This window comes from Buteo buteo, chromosome 3, assembly GCF_964188355.1.
Source record: "Buteo buteo chromosome 3, bButBut1.hap1.1, whole genome shotgun sequence".
Lineage (NCBI taxonomy): Eukaryota > Metazoa > Chordata > Aves > Accipitriformes > Accipitridae > Buteo > Buteo buteo.
Genome location: NC_134173.1, coordinates 61,191,706 through 61,214,343, shown reverse-complemented (window position 1 = coordinate 61,214,343; position 22,638 = coordinate 61,191,706). Strand labels below are relative to the sequence as shown.

At 37.6% G+C, this 22,638-nt stretch overlaps 1 protein-coding gene across 3 annotated transcripts in view; it reads left to right on the top strand.

Annotated features, from left to right (window-relative positions):
• CSMD3 (CUB and Sushi multiple domains 3) overlaps positions 1–22,638 on the top strand; it is a 749,348-nt gene that overhangs the window by 309,321 nt on the left and 417,389 nt on the right. For all 3 annotated transcript variants that reach the window (XM_075024389.1, XM_075024388.1, XM_075024387.1), the window contains one exon: positions 9,466–9,590. In XM_075024389.1, coding sequence (XP_074880490.1) covers positions 9,466–9,590 — 125 coding nt within the window. The remainder of the gene's footprint in view (positions 1–9,465; positions 9,591–22,638) is intronic.

The following is a 22,638-nucleotide window of genomic DNA, read 5'->3' as shown; positions in this document are numbered from 1 at the left end:
TAGCCAATCCTGAAAACTCCCAAGAATGGAGATTTCACAACAGTCTGGGTATGCTGTTCCAGTTCTGCCCTGCCTTTCTTGGAAGTAGCTTGTTGTAAGGTAAAACCTGAACCAGCTAAACTGGCCCTTGTATATTGTCTGCCATATTAAGAAAAATTGGCTTCATTATATTTGTAACAGTTCTTGAAGTAGTTATGGTCTGCTATTAGATAGTACTTTAGCTTCCTCTTTGTCAGACTGATAAAGCCTAGCTGCCTCAACTTTTTACTGTAGGTCATGTGCTCTAAGCCTTTGACTAACCTCCTAAACCTTTAGAGTTTTTATCAGTATCTCTCTTGAAGTGGGAGACCAAACACTGCGCTTAATATTGCACATACAGACTCCCCAGCTTAGTAAGAATTTCACTTGATCTGCTGCCACCAGTTCTAATGTAATTGAGCATATAGTTTGTTTTATTCAGGATGAGAACACATTGCTGATCAATAGTGCAGAACTTTGTACCTCTGCTTGTTGAGTTTCATGAGGTTTCTGTTGGCCCAGTGCTCGACTTTGTCAAGTGTCTAGATGCACACTGAAGCTCTGCTATTCAGTGTGTCAGCTACTTTTCCTGGTGAATATGATTTCTAAATTTGCTGGGAGTTCATTCTGTCTCACCGTCATGGTTGAGGATGAAAATACTAAACAGCATAAGACCCCATATTGACTTCCTGATGCTCAACTTATTACTGGCCACCAGCTGACTATGAAGCCATTGATTCCTACCCTTTGAGCATACCTGCCAGGCCAATTTTGAATCTATCTATTCAGTGCATATTTTGTTAGCTCCCAAAAGACACTGCTGCAAGAGACGGTGTCAAAAACATTGCTGATGTTGAGCACTGTTACATTGAGCACTATTACATCTACCACTGGTCCATGTAGCCAGTCATTTTGTCATGGAAGATGATCAGGTTGATCAAGTATTATTCACCTTTGGTAAATCTGTGTAACTGCTGATTTCCTGTTTGTGCTTTCCTAGAGGACAATGTTCTTTCCAGGGATTGATGTGAGGTTCCTAGCTTCTCCTTGCTTTTCTTAAAAATTCTTGTAATGTTAGCCTTTCTACAGTCAGTAGGAACTTCTCATCACCACAGTTTTTCATAGGTGATAGCAGCCTTGCATAGAATCAGCCAGGTTTTTCAGCACCCTTTGGTGAAAGCTATCTGGTGCCCTGCCTTTGAATACAGGCGTCTTCTTTTTTCCTGTTGCTCCCCAATATTGGCTGTCCTTCTTCTTCCCAAATCATGTTGGTACGTGCAGATGTCTAGGAGCAGATGTGCTGTAGAAATTGACGCAGAAAAGGCACTGAGTACTTTGCCTTTTACATATTGAATTCCAGCACCACAAGGTTGCATCACCTATTTATTAATGGACCCACATTGTATGTGAACTTCCTTTTGTGACTAATATAACCACAGGTCATGGTTTAAGCCCAGCCAGTAACAAAGCACCATGAAGCTGTTTGTTCACTCCTCACCCCTGGTGGGATGAGGAGGACAAAATATAAAGAAATGCTTGTGGGTCGAGACAAGGAGAGGGAGGGATCACTCACCAATTATGGTCACGGGCAAAAGACAGGCTCAACTTGGGGAAGAAACAAAATCAATTTCATTTACTACAAATCAAATCAAAACAAGGATAATGGGAAGTAAACCCAAACCTTAGAACACCTTCCCCCCACCCCTCCCTCCTTCCCGCCTCAACTCCACTCCTGGTTCTTTCTGCCTCCTCCATGCCCAGCAGTGCAGGGGGATGGGGGATGGGGTCAGCTCCCCACACGTTGTCTCTGCTGCTCCTTCCTCCTCAGGGGGAGGAGGACTCCTCACTCATCCCCTGCTCCAGTGTGGGGTCCCTCCCACAGGAGGTAGTCCTCCACAAACTTCTCAGGCATGGCTCCTTTTGGTGGGCTGCAGTCCTTCAGTCACAGACTGCTCCAGCGCGGGCTTTCCCACGGAGTCACGGCCATCTTGGGGGGCATCCCCCTGCTCTGGCATGGGCTCCTCTCTCCCCGGGCTGCAGGTGGGCATCCGCTCCCCCGCTCCCCTCCCTGGGCTGGGGGGGGACAGCCTGCCGTCTCACCACAGGCTGCGGGGGCATCCCCTCCTCCCCCACTCCTCCTCCCCTCTTTCCTGACTGACCTCGGTGTCTGCAGAGGGGTTCCTCTCACATTCCAATCCCCCACTCACTGCAGGTTCCCCTTCTGAAATCTGTTCTCCCAGGGCCTCCCAGAGGCCCACTGATGCGCTCAGCCTGGGCCAGAAGTGGGTCCAACTTGGAGCCGGAGAAGCTTCCAGCAGCTTCTCACAGGAGCCGTCCCTGCAGCTCCTCCCCTGCTACCAAACCCCTGCCACACAAAACCCCAAACACCACAGAAGCTCTTTTTCTTTCTGGTGTGCCTTACCAGTCTTAGCTGTATCTGGGGGCTGGCCAAAGGAGTCTAATTTAGTCACCCAGGGACTACTAAATTAGTAGCTCCAGTTCAGAAAGTTCCTTAACCATAAATGATTGAAATATGGTAATGATCAGAAGATGGACTACAGATGTTTGCTGTATTCTAAAGTATTCTAAAGTTTTTCTCTAAGCATTCACTTTTCATCACTTTCAGTGTTATCATACTGGACTAAATGAACTCAGTCTGGCCTTTCGCTGCATCCACAGACAAATTCTTTGCCAAATCTATTCTGCTTTTGAAACTTGCTAGAGATTTTCCTGCTGTCCTTTAGATTTTTCTTTTTTTGTTGATGCATGTCTATATTGTATACAACAATGAATTTCATAGCTATATCATGCTTCAGTTCTCTTGAGATTTACAAAACAGGTGTAGTCTACACACACTTTTGAAGGGGCTTCATCTTGTAAGCAGTTTGGATCAAATGTAAGTCAGGGAATCAAATTGCCCTTAATTGTCCACACTATTTTTTGGTCATTTGTTCCCACACTCTGTTTTGGACTACTCTGTCAGCTTTCTCTAAAATAATACCTGTCCACAATTCAGAGGTAGAGTACTCGAGGGACAAGTCTGCCCAAAGCAGCTTCCATGATCTGATTGTCTCTCTCCACAATCTGTAGTTCTGTAACATACCAGCAGTCTTTGATCAGATTTCCCACATGTCCTCATGCAGTACCACTGAACATGCAATAGGTATCAGCAATTTCCTCCTATAAGGGATCCCTCTTTGACCTATAGCAATCCTCAAATTATTTGGGATTCTGTCAAGTAGAAAAAAAAAAAAAAAAAAAAAAGAAAAAACCCCCTCTACTGAAATTGCTGCTATGTCACCACACCAGACCCACATAAAACCTGTGGCCAAGTGCTTTAGAGAAAGCTAAGTCTAAGGAGTGTAGATATAAGCCTATCTTTTTTCATTTTGTCTTAGAGCTAATAATTTCCTGGTAATCTGCATGTCCTTTTTGAATATTCATCATATTCCTCTCCAGTACTATATCTGGGGAGGGAAGTGACACTTTATCCTCCTGTGCTCAGTTACCAAACTTTTTTTGGAGAAAGATGGATTTCAAACTGAATTCTTGCATGCCATAGATAAAAGGTATTGGAGAAAAAATATCATCATTAGAAACAACAAGAAGGATCTCTCCTACTAGACAATTGTGAAAGAATTAATGCTTTTCCATTTTTGAAAGAGTGTATAGATAGATAATGACAGGAAAACATTAAAAAATTTTAATCTTGACTAGGCTTTTAAGTTCCTGAGAGACCCATTTTGTTAACATTTTCTTAACAAGCTTATGGGAGTCAATATGCTGGCCTTTATGGATACCATTCTTACACTACAAGTCCAGAATGATTATACAGATTTTCTGCAGGTTTGGTTGTTGGTTTTTTTTTTGGTCCTTTTTTTTTTGACCTTTCAGACAGGAAGTGCTTGTTTGATTTTTGATATCATTGTGTTTTTGAGTTGATCTGCCATAGGAACTGATCTCTGTCTCTTCTATTTCCTTTCTTAGACTGGTGTTTTATCATCTGCTTATCTAACTGCCCTTATTAGATCTCACACACATGGCACACATGTTACATATTTTGTAAATTTTCCAATCTCACTGTGTTTATGAGTCCAGTGTGCTTACAGTCATATACTATCAAATATCAGTTTAATATCAAAACTGATTTGGCCAAGTAAAGGGGACTAGGTAATGTGAGTGCTATTTATACTTGAGAGGTGATAAAAATAATTATCAGCGTTGTAAAGTCTTCATAATTATTTCAACCCTCTGGAATTTTTGCCAGTTACAGTTTTTGCCAGTTACAGTTTTGATACCAGCACTTCAATTTTTTTAGTAAGAGGTGTACTACCGGCTCGGTGTTTCCTCTTTAAATCAGTCCATGGTTAGTTACAGGAAATATATTTCCATGTTACTTTCTTTTCAGGTGCTCCTTTTTTTTCAATAATCAAAGGGGTTCAGATTTTCTCAACATGACTTTCTACAGCAGATAGATTCTTGTGAAAATCTGATCTTGAGAAAGTTATTCTTGTCTTCCCACTTGCTACCTTTTGAACCTTCCTAACCATATAGTCCCTGGAGTAACTGAGTATAATTTTTAACATTAATGATAGATCATCTTTCTGTATCATAACTTTGCAGTTTCCTCCGAGACTGTGATCTGCCTTGTGGCTCTTTTTCCTCAGTCTCATATAAAAGCTTTTCAGCCTTACCTTGCAAGGGCCTTTACATTATGTTTACTTTTTTATTTTTCTCAGTTTTCCACTTTTATTTCTTCTGTTTTTCATGGACTCTGTAGCTTTTCTTTATCCCCTTCTTTCACAAACATTCTTATTTCTGTTTCTGGAAGAGTTTATAGAGCTGTAATCCACTATCAAATCCTCATTTTCTGAGATGTCTGTTCAAGTGACTATGTCATCTTCCATGTCCACATTACTTATTATCTATGTCTCTGTAAAGCCCAGGTACTCCCCGAATTTAATCAGCTGTATTGTGATGACACCATTCCTTTTCAAACATCTAACATTTCTTACTCCCTTAAATTTATTCTTGTTCTGTTCAGTATCAATCTTCTTTAGTAGCTATTTTCATCATAGTTGTATTTGAATTGAGTACCTAACAAAAGTTAATCTCTGGAATGTGTGCTTAGTCTTTTTAATTTTTTGTCTGCCTTTGTAAATTGAATTGAAACTGAAATTACTATTACAGCACTAACATCCCCATCTATAAGGAAAGAAAACCAGGGTTCATTCTTTACAAGCCAAACCCTGCAAGGAAAAATGCATTTTAGTACATGTTTCAGCAAAAAAGAATATTATACCTTGTGCGATCAAACCCAGATTCGAAGATCCCAGCCAAATCAATAGTGACATCCTATGGAGTGATATCCTCAGACCTCTTCCAACCTCTTGGAAAAAGTACCAGTTTTAGAGAGTTATAAAAGAGCCTTAAATCATTTATTTAGATAAATGAAGAACTATGCCAGTACAGAAGCTTTACTTACAGAGACTTACAAACCAAAATTTTTAAAAATAGGTAACATAGCAAAGGCTGGAAAATGGGTTACATATCTATGGCATCCATCTGAGTAGGGTCAGATAATTCCATGACTTAGAAGGTCAGGCAGGAAAGCTGCAATAACACAGACTTTTGGGGAGTTACTCCATGTTTAATCTTAAAATACCCATAGAACTGCATGCACAGCAATTCTATTCTATTCTATACAAAAAATGTGTTATGAAACAAAAGTCACCTTGTATTTTGACTAGAGTAGAATGGAAAAGCACTTACTGTGAGTATTATCCAAGAAAAAAGAGTTAATTCAGGTCCTGGTTGAATGCAACTGTAAATCTAGGCAGAATTCTTTGAAATCAATGAGTCTGTGATCTGGTATTTTGGTATGTTTGAGTTAGAATGAAATGCCCTGCTACTGTTTAGTATTGATGGCATACTAATTTCCTGATGACCAAACTAGGAGGGAAGATTTTTCAAGGAACTGTACCAAAGTAAAAGAACCCAACTAATTCATTTTCTGCACAGGTAATTAGTGAAAGAAGCTATCTTATTCTGTTCAGTTACAGAAGAATTAGTAGATAAAACCAAACCTTATATAGTTTTGAGGTAATCACATTTCTAAATTGAATTTTAAAAGCCTCGTATACAGCTATATATGTACACAAAATCATTGGGAAATGATAACAAAAGTACAATGACAAACACCATTAAAAAATAATTTACTTCACCATGCTGTTCGTTTTTATATCAGCACTTCCCTTATTCCCCCAGGAATAGGGACGGCTCTTCTGTTTTCACAGAATATCAGCACACCTATGTTTAGTTAGGTTATGAGAGAGTCTTTGTGCCCTAGTGCTTTACACTTGCTAACATCCGTAGTATTATCTGTGCCTAGACTAGGGAATACCATCGGTCATGTAATTTGTGTTAGCTATTACATATAAAGGAAATACTTGTTAATATTAGGCCATCTAAAAATAAGGATAATGAAGGAAAAGGAATTTATGCTTTTACACTTTTATAACATTTTCCTTTTGGAAGCCTTTTCAAAATACTGTGTTTCGTTGTATTTCTTATTGTAAAATGCTAGTCTTGATCATGTGCACGGAAGTATCTTTACGCAGTCACTGGAGTTTGGTAAATAATGCTGTATGATTTTTTTTCCAAGTTTTCATCACATGTTTTTAATACCAAAACATAAAGCTTTATCAGTACCCACTATAAGGATGATAAAAGTGATGATACTCCTCCAAATTCCACTTACAAAATATCCTCCACTGCAAAATGCAGTGTCACCATACATGAGATTTTAAAAATATTAATTTTTAGTTTACTTGACTCTTCTCAGAATTTCTTCAGTAACATCTTGGCTTTAGTCTGTTGGTTTATTCCTTCTTTATTAGAGGGGAAAAGAAGAGTGTTTCCCAGATGTCATTAATTTTTGGCACAAGCATGAGGTATCACATTAAATCACAGATCTATGAGTCTTCCTCATCAGTCTTATATAAGGAATAGGATAAATAATACCACCACCTTTTAATTCAAAACCATAATGATGATCATTTAGCAACTGATAAGGTAAAAGGTGTAAAAAAAAGACCTTTGTGACACTATAGGTTGTCCACCATCACAGATTATAGAAATACTTTCAAACTGTGACAGACAAGCCTTTAAAAACAGCAAGCTGAAATTATGGAGTGTAAGATACTGATGTCGGACAAAGGCCTGATATATTGACTATTTTCATCTGTAATCAGGACTTGAAACTATAATGATATTAAAGGAGAAGAAGAATTATCGCAATAATACAGATTTATGTATTGAAATTTTTAACTTTTCCAAACTGAAAAAAAACCCCAATCCTCCCCTCAGAAAAACTTAACATAAGAAAACAAAACAAACAAACAAACCAAGTTTTTCTGGGCTTATTTCCTGTTTTGTTCTGTGCCAAGTTTGGAACACCAAATGTCAGCTCCATATGGGAAAGTACAAAATCTTTTGAAGCCAGCATTATTGCTTCATAAATAATCACAGCTAAATACCTAGAAAGATGTTTATAGATTTCTTTTATTACTTCGATTAATTTGAGAAACATATGCCAGTTAAAGGAGCAAGTGTTTATATTCACCTTATAACTTTCATTGTCTAGTAGTTGTTACATTTAGAATCTTGTTACTGGCAAGAGAAACCACACCACTTACATGCAGTCAAGACTTTACTGCCAGCCTCATTAAAATCTTAACCTAGTAAGCAAAATATAAAACACACCTATTACTACTTGTTTTGGGTTTGTGTGGCAGGGGTTTGGTATCGGGGGAGGGGCTGCAGGGACGGCACCTGTGAGAAGCTGCTGGAAGCTTCTCCGGCTCCAAGTCGGACCCACTTCTGGCCCAGGCTGAGCCCGTCAGTGACGGTGGCAGCGCCTCTGGGAGAACGGATTTAAGAAGGGGAACCTGCAGCGGAGAGGGGAGTGGAATGTGAGGGGAACCCCTCTGCAGACACCGAGGTCAGTCAGGAAGGAGGGGGAGGAGGAGCGGGGGAGGAGGGGATGCCCCCACAGCCCGTGGTGAGACGGCAGGCTGTCCTCCCCCAGCCCAGGGAGGGGAGCGGGGGAGCGGATGCCCACCTGCAGCCCGGGAGAGAGGAGCCCACGCCGGAACAGGGGGACGGATGCCCCCCAAGATGGCCGGGACTCCATGGGAAAGCCCGCGCTGGAGCAGGCTGTGACTGAAGGACTGCAGGTCACTGACAGGACCCACGCTGGAGCAGTTTGTGACGAACTGCAGCCCGTGGGAAGGACTGACGTTGGAGAAGTTCGTGAAGGACTGTCTCCCGTAGAAGGGACCCCACGCTGGAGCGGGGGATGAGTGAGGAGTCCTCCCCCTGAGGAGGAAGGAGCGGCAGAGACCAGGTGTGATGAACTGACCCCATCCCCCTGCGCTGCTGGGCATGGAGGAGGTAGAGAAAACAGGGAGTGAAGTTGTGCCTGGGAAGCAGGGAGGGGTGGGGGGAAGGTGTGTTAAGATTTGGTTTTACTTCCCATTATCCTTGTTTTGATTTGATTTGTAGTAAATTAAATTGATTTTGTTTCTTCCCCAAGTTGAGCCTGTCTTTTGCCCATGACTATAATCGTAAGTGATCCCTCCCTGTCCCTGTCTCGACCCATGAGCGTTTCTTTATATTCTCTCCTCCTCATCCCACTGGGGCTGCGAGGTGGGGGGGGAGTGAGCGAGCGGCTTCATGGTGCTTTGTTACAGGCTGGGCTTAAACCACGACACTACTTTATTTATAATAATACATTCCTAGTCCAAACTAATACAGGAAAGTCTTATTAATAATATACTTTTTTTTTTTACAAGAAACATTATTAATATCTAATCCTTTTCTCTGGTATTGTGCTCCCCCTTCCAAAGCCCCTCTGCTTCTAAAGTCAAAACCACCAGAATTTCTCAAGAAGAGTCAGGGGTGGGGAATATTTACAGCAAGTCATCAGTATCCTGAGGTCTTCCCTCTGAGGAAGACAATGTTTATACTGGGGATTTCTTCTCAGTCTTGTGGTTGACCTTTTGGCTCTTCTAGGTGATTTCCCTATATCTCTTTCTCATTGTTTCTTAGCTTCAGTTAACATAAATAGCTAATGTTTGTTACACAGTGCCCAGGTTTGTCAAACCTTTACTATATGGAAGTCAGAAGTTAGGTCAGAAAATAGTCACTTGACCACCAAACGACTGTTAAAAAGAGGTAAACAAGCTCTGGGCAAAGGGAACCTAGAGAGGGCTGAACGCTGTGCACTGTCAGGCTAGTACATAGCCTTCAGCCTTTTACTACCAAGAATAAAAATTACTGGATTGTGTGTTTGTATTGTTTGTCAGGACTGTCATACCTAAAAGAATGGAAAAATTCACTGGTACCTATTTGTAAAAAAATGATTCTTTTTGTCTTTGATTTTAGCCTGGGAGCAACAGTACAGTTCTCCTGTGATGAAGATTATGTGCTACAAGGTTCAAAAAGTATCACCTGTCAGAGGATAGCTGAAGTTTTTGCTGCATGGAGTGATCATAGACCTGTGTGTAAAGGTAAAGAGGAATTCTTACCCTTATAGTGATTTGTTAATTTTACATCTAGCTATTATTTGATAGCCAATCCATTTAAACTAATATTTTGTAAGTACCTGAAGTTTTAATCCTAGTGTCCCTGCTGTCTTAGTGAAAAAGGTCCCACCTTACTGTTTTGTTTAATATGAACTTTGTATTTCAGTATGCTTATTTTACCTAGGAACTTACATTATGAAGTTTGCTTCATAATGAGCTGCTGAAAATCTATCGCATGCTAAATATTAAGACTCACCAAGATGGATTTCAAAATTGCAGTGATTCAATATACAATCTGTAGTTCATGAAGCATCTTCATTACATATTTGCTAAGCAGATGAGGAAGACTTGAATTTAGGATTGATAAGGACTGTAGAAGTAAGTCTATACCTGGTTCTGACCCCGACCAAATTGATCAAGGGCAAAAAGTACAGAAAAATGTAAGAGAAGAAAAGCACAAAGTCATTCTGCTGAATATATTTGAAGTCCAAATACTATGGCAAATAGTATGATGAAAACCTGAATCAAGGAATGAAAGTATTAGTGTATACATACATATTTTATATATATATATTAGTTTATATAATAAAAAAATTAGTGCATATATATACATGTAAATTAGCATAACAGCAAAGTCTAATATTGAAGAGTACGGTTTGTTCACAAAGAATGCTTGGGTATGGGGAACAGAATGGACATGTATCTTGTAATTCAAGGCTATGGATACTTATACCAATGTCCAGAGGGAACTGAGATGTTTCTGAACAGTGGAAGAGGGCAAAAAAATCTGAGGGTGGTACATAGATGGTGTATAGTAGAAATCCACAAAAGCTGGAAAATTACATGGGTGACTTTTTTTTTTTTTTGGGTAATAAAATACTAAGACAGTCTAAATGGGACTTGCTGTGGATGAGAATGAAGTACTAGATGTAGGTTGGAATAATCAGCTACCTAAATCTGAGCTGAAGAAAAACATGATAGGTATTACAGCTGCAGAAATAGGTTTACAATGGATCACAGCAGTATATGCTTCAATAACAGCATGTCACAGAAATGAGTAAAAAGTTTAGTTGTATACATATACATAATATTAACATTTTATATCCTACTACTATGTACCATATGTATGTATAATTACTAGAAATTGCTAAATTACACACACACACACAGATATATATGCATAGCAGAATTAATGACGTAATGCACATAAATGAAACCTTGATTTATAATAAAACTAGTAAGACTTTATCTACTGGAGTTTTTCAGCGTATTCATATATCCTAAATTAGATACCTATCTTAGGATGGTAGTCTCCTAATCTTCCAATGTAACTAGCTGGGTGTTGTATACTTGTATAAGGGTGTTCACATGCACTGTTAAACAGTGTAAAAGTGTCTGTTAGTCTTGTCTGTGGATCACTCACTGGAGGAGGTTGTCAGACACAGCTGATAATTAAATCAAGGATCCTGTCTTCCACCTTAGGTGCCTAAAGCTATGCAGTGTGAGTACCCCTGATTTTCTCCACTATGGAAATTAAGTTTCAAGAAAGTGTGGACCAGTGAAAATAGGGCAGAAGAAAATATTAAAAAGGATCAAAATTATCTAAAATATAGCTTAATATAAACAAGTGGGAATGAACTGGACTGCTTTGATCTAGAGAAAGACGAATCCAGTGAAAGAAGAGGGAAAGCATAAAATATAATGGGCTACAATTGTGCAAAGGAACGTTTATAGTTGGACACAAACAAAACTTTCTGAAGTAAAGAATATTTAGGTATGTGAGGAGAAGTTTTCAAGATCATGTGAGAGATATATATATATCCAGGAGAGTTTAAATACATGTAATCTCATCCTGAGCTGGGGTAACAGACTAAATATCTTTTCAGAGTTCTTCCAATCCTTATTTTCTGTGTTTTACAAATGAAAGAACACCCAGATTTCAATACTGCTTAATGGGAAAAAAAAAATCATCATTATGATCACATGTAAGTGTGGCTGCATGACAAGTTTTATGTATTTCTTGTATAATAACCATGATAAAATGACATTCTAAAGATTCTTGGCTTTCATATCCTACATAAATGGTAACATAAATAGTAACTGTACCACCAATCTTGCTGTCCTCTGTGTATTATGTATTTGATAATACAATTCAGTAATCTGTCATTGAAAAGACACTTTAAAAGGAAAGCATACCACAATTAGCATTTCATTTATCAATACCACACACACTGTCAGGTTTTTTTTAAAAAGCATCTCTCCTAACAGACAATAAAGTGTTACCAGCAGTACTGTGATAAGACTGAGATGTATGCATAACTACTTGTAAGTTTAGAAAGGCAGCTCAGTAGCTTTTGGGGACTATGGCCTTCAAGCATAAATGGTTGTTAAATATGTTGTTTTTCATGTTTGTATAAGTTTTGAATTCTGAATAGCAGCAGGTATCAAAATACTTGAGTATAAAAGGGTAACAACATTATTTAGTCCATTTTTTATTTTTTCCCAGTATGACTATATTTAGAACTAACGTTGTATAATGATTTACAAATCACATTCATAAATGTATCTAATGATAAAGTAAGTATTAATACTGAACTAGGAAGAAAAAGAAAGCAATAAATTCATTGGAAGCTAGCAGTTCTGATAAAATTCTATCTAAATGTGAAACTGCAGAATGTGTATTAACTAAATAAGCAAACTCACCGTTATTCATAGGGAGAGCATGTGATTCACAACCAAAAGGACAGTGTTTCACTTCTTTACACTCACTAACTTCATAGAAATAGCTAATTCCACCTTTAAAAGCAGAGGACCAATATTAAGAAGGTTGTTAGGAATTGATACAATGCCATATGGTGAAAAGCCAGACAGATGGTATAGATATTATAGTTTGTCAAATAGGAAATGCTTTAGAATGTCATTACTTGCATTAAAATTACTGATTTAAGTACCTTCGGTGTGCTATAATTTTGGCTCTTTTGATTAACAAGATGTTTCAATTAGACTGTTAGCTATACTAAAGCTGGAGTATAAACATTTCTTCTAGACTAATAATTATGCCTTCTCTAGGTTTCATGCACAGAACATACAATAAACATTTTGAAAGAATTTTGCATAAGTAGCATAAATATCACGTAGTAACATGAAGAAAGTATCTGCAAAAATATGTGTGCATCTGCTTGTTGAACTTGGATGTTTGTGTACAAACCATTTGGGCAAACAAACTAGGCAATCATGCAGAAATGTTATTTTATGCAAGAAATTAATATTTTCTTGTGAACTGATGCAGCTTTGCAGATAATGAGGACACCGGTGGTATGTTAGATACTTCACCTGTTACTCCTTAAAATGTCACTTAAAGTGCTGCTTTTTATCATGTGGTGTTTCCTATTCAAACAGTACAGCTTGCAATTGTTTTCATTCACTTATATAAATTATATTGTGCAGACACCAAAAATCCCACAACGATACACTTTTCAAAAATGGCATGTGACTATCAATAATGAGTTACATTAATATACTGGAATTGGGCAGAATTCTAAACAGGAACTTTCCAATTCTGTTAGATACATTTGATTTGACATCATAAATCCTCACGACTTGTTCTCATAGGCCATATGAGTGGCTGAGTATAACTGCCTGCCAAAAATGAAAGATTAACTCTCTTTAGGAGTTATCATGTAATACCAGCTGGAACTGGCATAAGATCAAGTTGATGAAAGTGAATCTGGAATAAGTCTGAAGCATTTCTATAGGAGAACTATAGTAGGACTTTGAGAAGGAAAATTGATATAACACTTCCAAAATATAAGCAAATATTGTAGATTATCAACATCTGTAAGACTAGTTTCCAGGAAAATGCTACCCTGGAGGTTTGGCTGATTTCTGAACCTTTTGACATCTAGAAGAGACTATGAGAAAATTGTAAAGTTGTATCAGATATCCTGACTAGATTTAATTGCAGATGGATTATTTTGTAGTTTACCAACAATTATCCACTCTTTTTATATTTTTTTTTTTAAAGTTTATTTTATAACTTATGTCTCCCATTAGCGTAGCAAAATAGCAGTTGCTTGGGTAGATGGACCTGGTGAGGAAATATGGCAGAAAAAAAAGGCATTTGCCCCATTGTGATTTATGGGCAAGGTATATTGAAAAGAAGTTAGAATTTGGAGCTATGAGAAAAGTATGGCTTTATGTTCTAGGCAAGCAGATAAATTAACATAAGCAGCAGCTGAAAATTAACTGGTCACTCTCATTTTATTGATGTTTTAAAGTGGATTCATCCTCTCAGACACTTGTTTTTTTAGCTGGACTTTTTCAAGATCAATGTATCATGCAAGCCTAAAATTCTGATGGGGATTTTTAAATTTCTTCTAATTTAATTGGCCTCATGCAAATCTTGTAGCATACCATTGTTACAGGACAGCACAACAAACAATGCCTTCCCCTCCTTCCTGAGAAAGGAAAAAAAAGTGTTCAAAAAAGGTGTGAGAATCTTTGCCCAGGCATTTATTGCACTTGAGTTACAGTGGAAGTCTGTTATTTGAAAGATGAAAATTTCTGCAGTTGTTAGTTATTTCATATCCCAAGAAATGCTTAATACATGTGGCTGTAATAACATTACTGCTTATATTGACTGCTCTGTGACTTCATTCAAGAGAGAAGGATTAAACACTTCAGGAGTGAGGCCCTACTTATTTTTCTGCCATGGGATTCAGTATTCCCCTACAGGGCAATGCCATTATTACAAAGCCAACTTAAGCAGAGACAATTATCTCCTTTATGAAACTATTTGCCAGTTGATAAATCTCTTCCTCTCATTTATGTTTCAGGAAATGAAACAGATAGATCTATTCACAGTTGGTCGATTAGCCTTTTTATTTTCATGCCTGCCGCTCCTGTTTTCTGCTTGCTTGTTTCTCAGACCCTGTGAAATATTTATGAATGCTGCCTTTTATAAGTCTGCTGGCAAGTCAGCAACAAGTTCTGCAACAAGTACAGTATTTCAGAGAAGATCTTCTAATCTGTAGAAAGAAAAAGTATTCTTTAAATTATTCTTTGTATCTGAGAAAAATAAAGGAGAGATTATATATAATTTAAATCATGATCATCCAATTAATAGGCAGGCTACAGAGTAATTCAGATTATTAGTAGAAAAAGGAACAAATGATACTGTGTATTTAAATTGGGTTCTGATGAATTTAGAACACAGTATTTTTTCTTCATATTGCTATTTTTGTCAGTTCATTTCACTGGCTAGAGTGATTTTTAAAACAGCAATGAATTCATGGACTCAGTATCTTTCATTTTATAGATTGTAAACATCAGTTTGATTAACGTGGATATGCAAGCAGAATGTACCTTATGAATTTTAGATCTTGCCTTTATAAATACCTTTCTTTACCTATAGTACATTGTTGAAAAATCCACCTTTGCCTCACTTGTGTCTGAAATGCAGACATGTTATCTGGACCTCTTAAATGTGTTGCTAACAATGTATGTATATATGTATACAGACACCCATATATACAGGTAACGCACCATAGATAAATAGGGCTGAAAGTGGTCCTAACAGGTCAGCACTAGTTCCTTCCTCCAGCTGTATTTATTCCCGGAAGACATTTGTCTAACATTATTTATTTCCAACGAAAGTGCTCTTAGATCCTGCTCAAGCACTCCAGTTCTTCATTAGCCTTGCAAATAGAAGAATTTTTCACATTTCAAATGTGAACCCATGTTGCTGTACTTAACTTATTTCAGTAAGTGCTTCTATATAAAAAGCACATTATTTAATTTATCTTTTCAGTGATTTATTGTATAATTCAAGAATACCTGCTCTTCTTTAAACTAACCAACAGCAGTTCAGTCAGTCCTTCCTCACGGGTCATATCTATAGACCTCCAGCCTTTTTTGTCATTGTCCCAACGGGTCTGTGTCTTTCTTAAAATACAGTTTCTAAAAATGGGCTTATTATTTTAGAAGGGGCTTTCCCAGTGCTCAGTGGAGAGGAGGAATTATTTATTTCATTTTCACACATTTTTTTACCTATAACTATGTGCATATCTTCTAATTTGATTGTCTTTTCATAACAGTAGGATATTTTTTACTCAGGTTATGTTTCTGAGCTATTGGAAGCCCTGAAGGGTTACAGAAGCTACCAAATGACTTGCTCCTTATACTATATTTGTGAATTGATTATTCCTGCTTTTGTGCTTTGTCCTATACTTGTCTCTACTGAATTGCATCCTATTTTAATGTAATTTCTTCAGTTTCTCATTTTTAATACTAATTATGTTTGCTAATATATTCACGGTCTTTCCCAGCTCTTTGTTAAATGCAGATTTAATAAGTATGCACTTCATTCTGGTGTCCAGGGTGTTAATGAAAATACTGAATGACCCTGACCCAGGACAAACCTCTGTGAAACCTCATTCAGTTATTCTTTCCTTTTGACACTGAGGCAGTGATCAAATATCAGAAGTCTAGGCTGGAAAGGACATCAGGAAATCACCTAATTCGATGATTACCTAATCTAAGGCAAGGTAATCCATGTCTGTCTCAAGCCAAGTCTTCACTTCCAGTGAGGGAGTTTCTACCACTTCTTTCAGCAACCTATTCCAATGTTTAATAGTTCTTATGAGGGAGAATTTTTTTCTTATATCCACATGGAATTTCTCCTGAAGAAACTTGTGCCTGTTACCTTTTTTCCTGTCCTGGTTTTGGCTGGGATAGAGTTAATTGTCTTCCTAGTAGCTGGTATAGTGTTATGGTTTGGGTTCAGCATGAGAAGAGTGTTGATAACACACTGATGTTTTCAGTTGTTGCTAAGTAGTGTTTAGACTAAGTCAAGGATTTTTCAGCTTCTCATGCCCAGCCAGCAAGAAGGCTGGAGTGGCACAAGAAGTTGGGAGGGGACACAGCCAAGGCAGTTGACCCAAAGTGGCCATGTGATGTCATGCCTAGTATATAAACTGGGGGGAGTTGGCCTGGGAGGGATTGCTTCTTGGGAACTAACTGGGCATCGGGCAGCAAGTAGTGAGCAAGTGCATTGTGCATCACTTGTTTTGTATATTCCAATCCTTTTAGTAGTATTTTTGTCATATTATTATTTTTTTCATTATTATTTTCTTCCTTTCTGTTCTGTTAAACTGTTCTTATCTCAACCCATGAGTTTTACTTTTTTTCCCCAATTTTCTCCCCCATCCCACTGAGTGGGGGGGACTGAGTGAGCAGCTGCATGGTGCTTAGTTACCATCTGGGGTTAAACCATGACACCATGCATCCATGTGAAGAGTATCTCTATGTTTTCTATAACTACCTTTTATATAGCAAAAGGCTGTGATTAGATACCTCCTTGAGGGTTCTGATCTTTAGGTTGAACAAACCCAGTTCCTTCAATTTTCTTCATCTGTCAAGTTCTCCAGTCTTCTTAGTGGCCTTCCACTGGACACCTTCTGATTTCTCAGTGTCTCTCTTAAACTGGAAGAACCACAAATGGACAGTATTCCATATATGGCCTAACAAGTACTGAGTAGGGCTGAATAATCACCCCCCTTTATCTTCTGCCTCTATTCTTGCTGACACAGCCCAGGACAGTTTCCTTTGCTACCAAGGCACATTGATGGGTTTTGTTCAGCTTCCTGTCCACCAAGGCCCCAGGTGCCTTTCAGCAGAACTGCTCCCCAGACAGTCAGCCCTCATCTGCACTGCTTCTGGGGCTTATTTTATTCCATGTGTAGGACTTCACGTTGAACCTTGCTAAAACTCATGTAATTCTTTTTGGCCCAGTCTTCCAGCTCACTGAGGTCTCTCTCTATAGTGGCTCTTTCTTCTGGTGCAACTACCTCTCCTCCCTCTGCAGACTTGGTGAGTGTGCATTCAATCCCATCATTCAAATGAGCTTTAAAGATATTGAATACTATCACACCCATTACTGTTCCATGAGGAACTCCACTCATAACTGTCTGCCAGTTTGATGTCGAGCCTTTAATCACCATCCTTTGAACTCTGCAGTATAGCTAGTTTTCCAAACATCTTGTGGTCTGTCTGTCCCAAACATGCTTTATGAGTTTGTGAGGCAGGTGTTGAATTATACTGTTGGACATCTTCCTAAATTCAAGGTAAATTATGTCTATAGTTCTCCTCTCATCCACTGAGTGTGTTTTTTTCATCGTAGGAGGCAAACAGGTTGGTCCAGTTGGACTGGACTTCTGATATCCAGTCTTTATTCTGCTACCTGTCTTTCTCATGCCCTTTTTAGGGTCTTAAACTCTGTGAGGCTATGGTCATTGCAGCAAAGGCCAACAGTGAGGGTCATGACACCAAACAAACCTCTCTTATTTTTGAACAGTAGGTCTAAAAAGGCAGCACCCATGTTAGGAAGTTTTCCAAAGTTCACTACAGAAATCTCCCAGATTGCTGTTGCAGCACAGTGTTGCTTTCCTAGCAAGTATCAGGGTAGTTGAAGTCCCCTAGGAGAACTAGGGCCTGCAGACCCAAGGCTTCTGTGATTTATCAGGGGAAGGCTTGGTCCTGATCAGGAGGTCTGTAGCAGACACCTACCATGAGATCTCCTCTGATGGAGATCTTGCCAATTTTGAAACAAAGGCTCTCTAGGAACTGTCTCTTGTTGTTGATACACTCAACCCTCTGTTTTGCATAGAGGCCAACCACTCCTCTTTTACCCTTTCTGCATTTCCTGGATATCTTGTAACCGTCCACTGCAGTACTCCAGTCATGTGAGCTATCACACTGTGTTTCTGTAATTCCAGTGAGATCATAACTCTTACTTTGACTAAGCATGGAGTCCTGGTCTTGCTTGTTTCTCAGACTGCATGCATTGGCACACTGCAGAGTAGCTCAGGCAAGGACCATGTGTCTGAGCTGTCAAATGCAGCTCGTGAGTGGAGTGAGGACTAACAGGGCTTACCATAGCTCTTTGTCACACACACTTTGCAGCAGGCTGATCCCAGTTTACAGCTGCACAACATCAGAGCTGCCTTTAAGCAAAATCAGCTGAGCCTCTAGGAGTGCGATAAGAAGTCATATGCAAGGTCCCAATAGTGGACAGCAAACTTTAGATTATATTAATGTTACAGACTATTGTGTTTTCAAAGCTGAAAGAAAAATGTAGTGATGTTTTCTGTTAGTTGTGTAAAATGGAGGCAAAATCTATCATTGTAAAACTTTGATTATGGTGTGAAATCTAGCCATTTTCTTAGGGAGACTATTCCTCATATAGCTTGTTATTAGATATTCATCACATCATCTTACAATCATCAATTACGTCATTATTCTTAGACAATTCAGTGGTGCTTATTGATGTACAATATGCAGTTGTTATTTTAACAAATTCAGTATACTTCTAGTATTAATTCAGTATTTGTTCAGTATTAATTCACTTTTGCACATGTAGAATGACTACATCTTCCCAAGTACAGGTAATTATCAGTGAATCACATTAAGATGTTGAAGGAAATTCTTCTGAAGAAGAATTACAGATGTAGAATAATTTAATTTTTGTGTGTGTTAGGTTATTTGCAAAGAACTTTTTTTTCTAACTTTTTAAAATTTGACATGTGGTGAGAAGAAGAAAAACCTCTTTGAACTAACAAAGACTCATTAGATCTAGTGAAGAGATGTATTGCCTCATATTCTAGAAGCAGTGACAGACTTTTGACTTCATAAGCACTCCATCTCATCCACTTATCTCATGATTCAGTCCCCAGTTCACAGGTACCACTTACTGGCATTTTTATCCTGCTCATTTGCATTTATTAACTCTATGAAGTAATGTGAGAAAAACTTATGACAAAGGATGAAGAGAGGCTGAAAGACAACATTTTTCCATTTGCTAAAGGGGAAAAAATTCCATTATGGGCCCATATATTGTTTTGATTACAGTACTGTAAGACTGGTTACCCAGCAGAAGAGTTACAAAGGAACTGAACGATTGATAAATTCTCTGTTAGCTGATCCTCTTACCATTCCCAAAAAGGTGGTTAACATAAAGAAAACTTCTGCTATAGCATCTTCCATCCTCAGGAAAGTTCCACAGAAAAAATGAGAGATTATGTTTTTTTCCCCCAGTTAGAATACCAAGGCTTTACCCTTTCCCTCCAAGCCTGATCAAGTGCCAAGATAGTATTGATAGTACTGGTTATTTTCTATCTGTTGAAAATAGCTATAAATTAAATAATTTTATACTAAGTTTTCAACACAACTGGTTTTCATATTATTGGCCATGACAAGTTAGTTCGACAATTTTGGCCTCTTCACAAGTAAAATGTTGTTGTCCTTTTAAGAATTTTTTCTTTTTTTAATTTTTTCTTAACTGTTTCTTCTACTTCCACATTTAAGTCATAGGTATAGTTCACATGAAGTAAACATTAGGACATGCATTCCTACATTCTCTTTCAGAAACAAAACCAAAATTAAATAAGCTGTACTGCAATACAGAAGTACAGAAGAGTTGTATTTTTCCTAAAAAAAGACTGAAGAATAAAGTGTATGCTTAAATCTTAAATGATAAAAGCCTGTACTTCCTGATTATTTATGATTTTAAGTTTGTTTAGAGTCCTGTCTATAATTGAAACTGCAGTGCATACTATGTGGTCAAAGTTATTGATATAGAACTAATAACTGAAACACCATTAGCAAACTAAACATACTACTGTTTATATTGGCAGAGAAATTGAACTCTTCAAGCATAAGAAGATAGATTTATTTAAAACTAACTCACAAAAAAATTGCTGTCTTCAAGCTTTTAAACATGGATGTGACTGTTGCCCTTGAATATTTCCACTGTTACATATTGCAGATTGCTGAAGTTAAAGAAATCAACTTCATTATACTGCAAAAGAACTTAGAAGAAAGAATTATGTTCAAGTAGCTTAAATATCATCCAGTATCTTAACTAATGGGGTGCAACATGAAAAATATTCCCTTTCTTAATTGGAATGATAAGTAATTGTGAATAGATGTAATAGCTACTTACAGGGAAGATTTGGGAAGACTCCTCAAAACCTCTGTGTTTTGAATTTACTTTAAAGCAATGGTCACCAAAAGCTCATTACTGTTAGTTTGTGGTTTGTATGTTGTAAGTGACTAACTTAAACAAGACTGGAAAAAACTATCTGTAAAAAATATGTATTTGCTGCTTCCTGCATATTGACATAAATGCCATATCTCAGTGTAATGTTAGGCAGACATAGATTTAAGAAACACCTCAGAGGGATGAAACATATAAATGATGTCCTAAATTCAAAGACTGAATCAATCTGCTATTGTACCACCACTTGAAGAATATATTTTAAATGGAAATGTATAAAATATAACTTAAACAGTTTTGTAATACTTCTGTAAAGACATAGGTGTCAAAGTAAAAACCCATGAGTCAGTGAGAATATATCTTCTAAACCTATGTGGTTGTAAAGCTTTAAAAATATGTCCAATTACATTTAATGACTTCTACAGCCAGACTGGAAGAAGATTTTTACTAAACAATATGGACTATTACCGTACTTATTATCTAGGAGGCCTGGTTTATATGCCTAACTCCCCTTTGCAGAGCTGGGCAATGAGAAAAAATGAGAATTGAGCTGTTAAAATTCTTTACAAATGCCTATAAGATCTGAAAAGTGCCATGTAAGAACTAGGTATTAACACAGAGCTAGATAGTTAATGTTACCACATTACAGGAAACCTCAAAATACTGTAAGTCAGAGGCTATGACTATATATTGTATTATTACATGTATTACATGATGTCCACACAAATCTTTTACTATTCAATAGTCAATACTAAGTGGAAAAATTAACATAGTTTTAGCCAAATATAATCTATTATTTAAATTGATTTTTCTTGTTTTATTTGGAGATGGGGTGTTAGTGCTTCTTAGGACTCAAGCATGGCTAACAAAGTCAAAAAATTTTTATACTCTTATCAAGAAACAAATTATCATCATCACCATTTAAGGGATAAGCAACTGTGGCACAGTTAGAAAGTATGTCTGGTTCTGAGGTGGACATATGGCTATTTTAAACAGGTTTGTTGTTCCACACATTGACACAAGTTCCATGGTGACACATGCAAGTGGTGCAGTTGGTTTGTAATTGAAATTTTTTTTTTAGGAAATAGATTATAATTGAAGAAAAATAAGGCCATAGGAAATAACAAACAGAATGGAATTTAGAAATTCAGAACTAGGAGTCTGGATTTCCCATTAAGAGAGATTAGTGTGTTCCACTCTGCTGGGAGATCTGTTTCACATAAGACTGTCTCGCCTCTGTAAAATCTAGTGAAAAAATTTAAAATAAAAATTTAACGTTTGGCATGGTAAACGTCAGTAATTTGTTCTCCCTGCTGGTCATTGATAGTTTGTTGATGTTCTTCAAAGTATTTTAACAAGTTACCCAAAGCCTAATTCTGTCCAGCCCTTAAGAAAGGAGAGAGAGACTGTAAAAATTTCCAGAGGAAGAGTTTTCTGAAATACATATTTTAGCAATTTATTTTCAGATAAGAGTTGTATACCGGCACTCTGATGTTTTCCAGTCTTATAAGAATGAACTACATTCTGTTCAGTCTTCAATGACTCTTAGCTGAAATTCATAATTACTTGATACTAGTGAGAAGAAAAGGCATTATGTTGGCATTAAGCTCTTGAGTTCAATATATTAATAAAGAGAATTGCTTGCATACAGTTAGTATTTCTGTTCAGTTTGTTTAGTCTGTGCATAACTTGCACAGTATTGGATAAATTCTGCAGTTGAATGCCATTTAATCTATCATGGCCTACATCTCAAGATTTTATTTCTGGTAACTCAGTATCTCTTCCCAAATTGTAGGTTTTTCTTCTGAAGAGTAATAGTCAGTTGCGACTTAGTAGCTAATCATCCCTTTCCTTTTCCGATTGGCAGAGCTTTGCTTGTTGTATGGAGGGCACACTGCAAGAAGAGTTACAGTTTGGAGGCACTAAATGAATACGTCTTGCTGTGGTGTTCTTGTGTGTCCTATAGACCAAAACAAATGC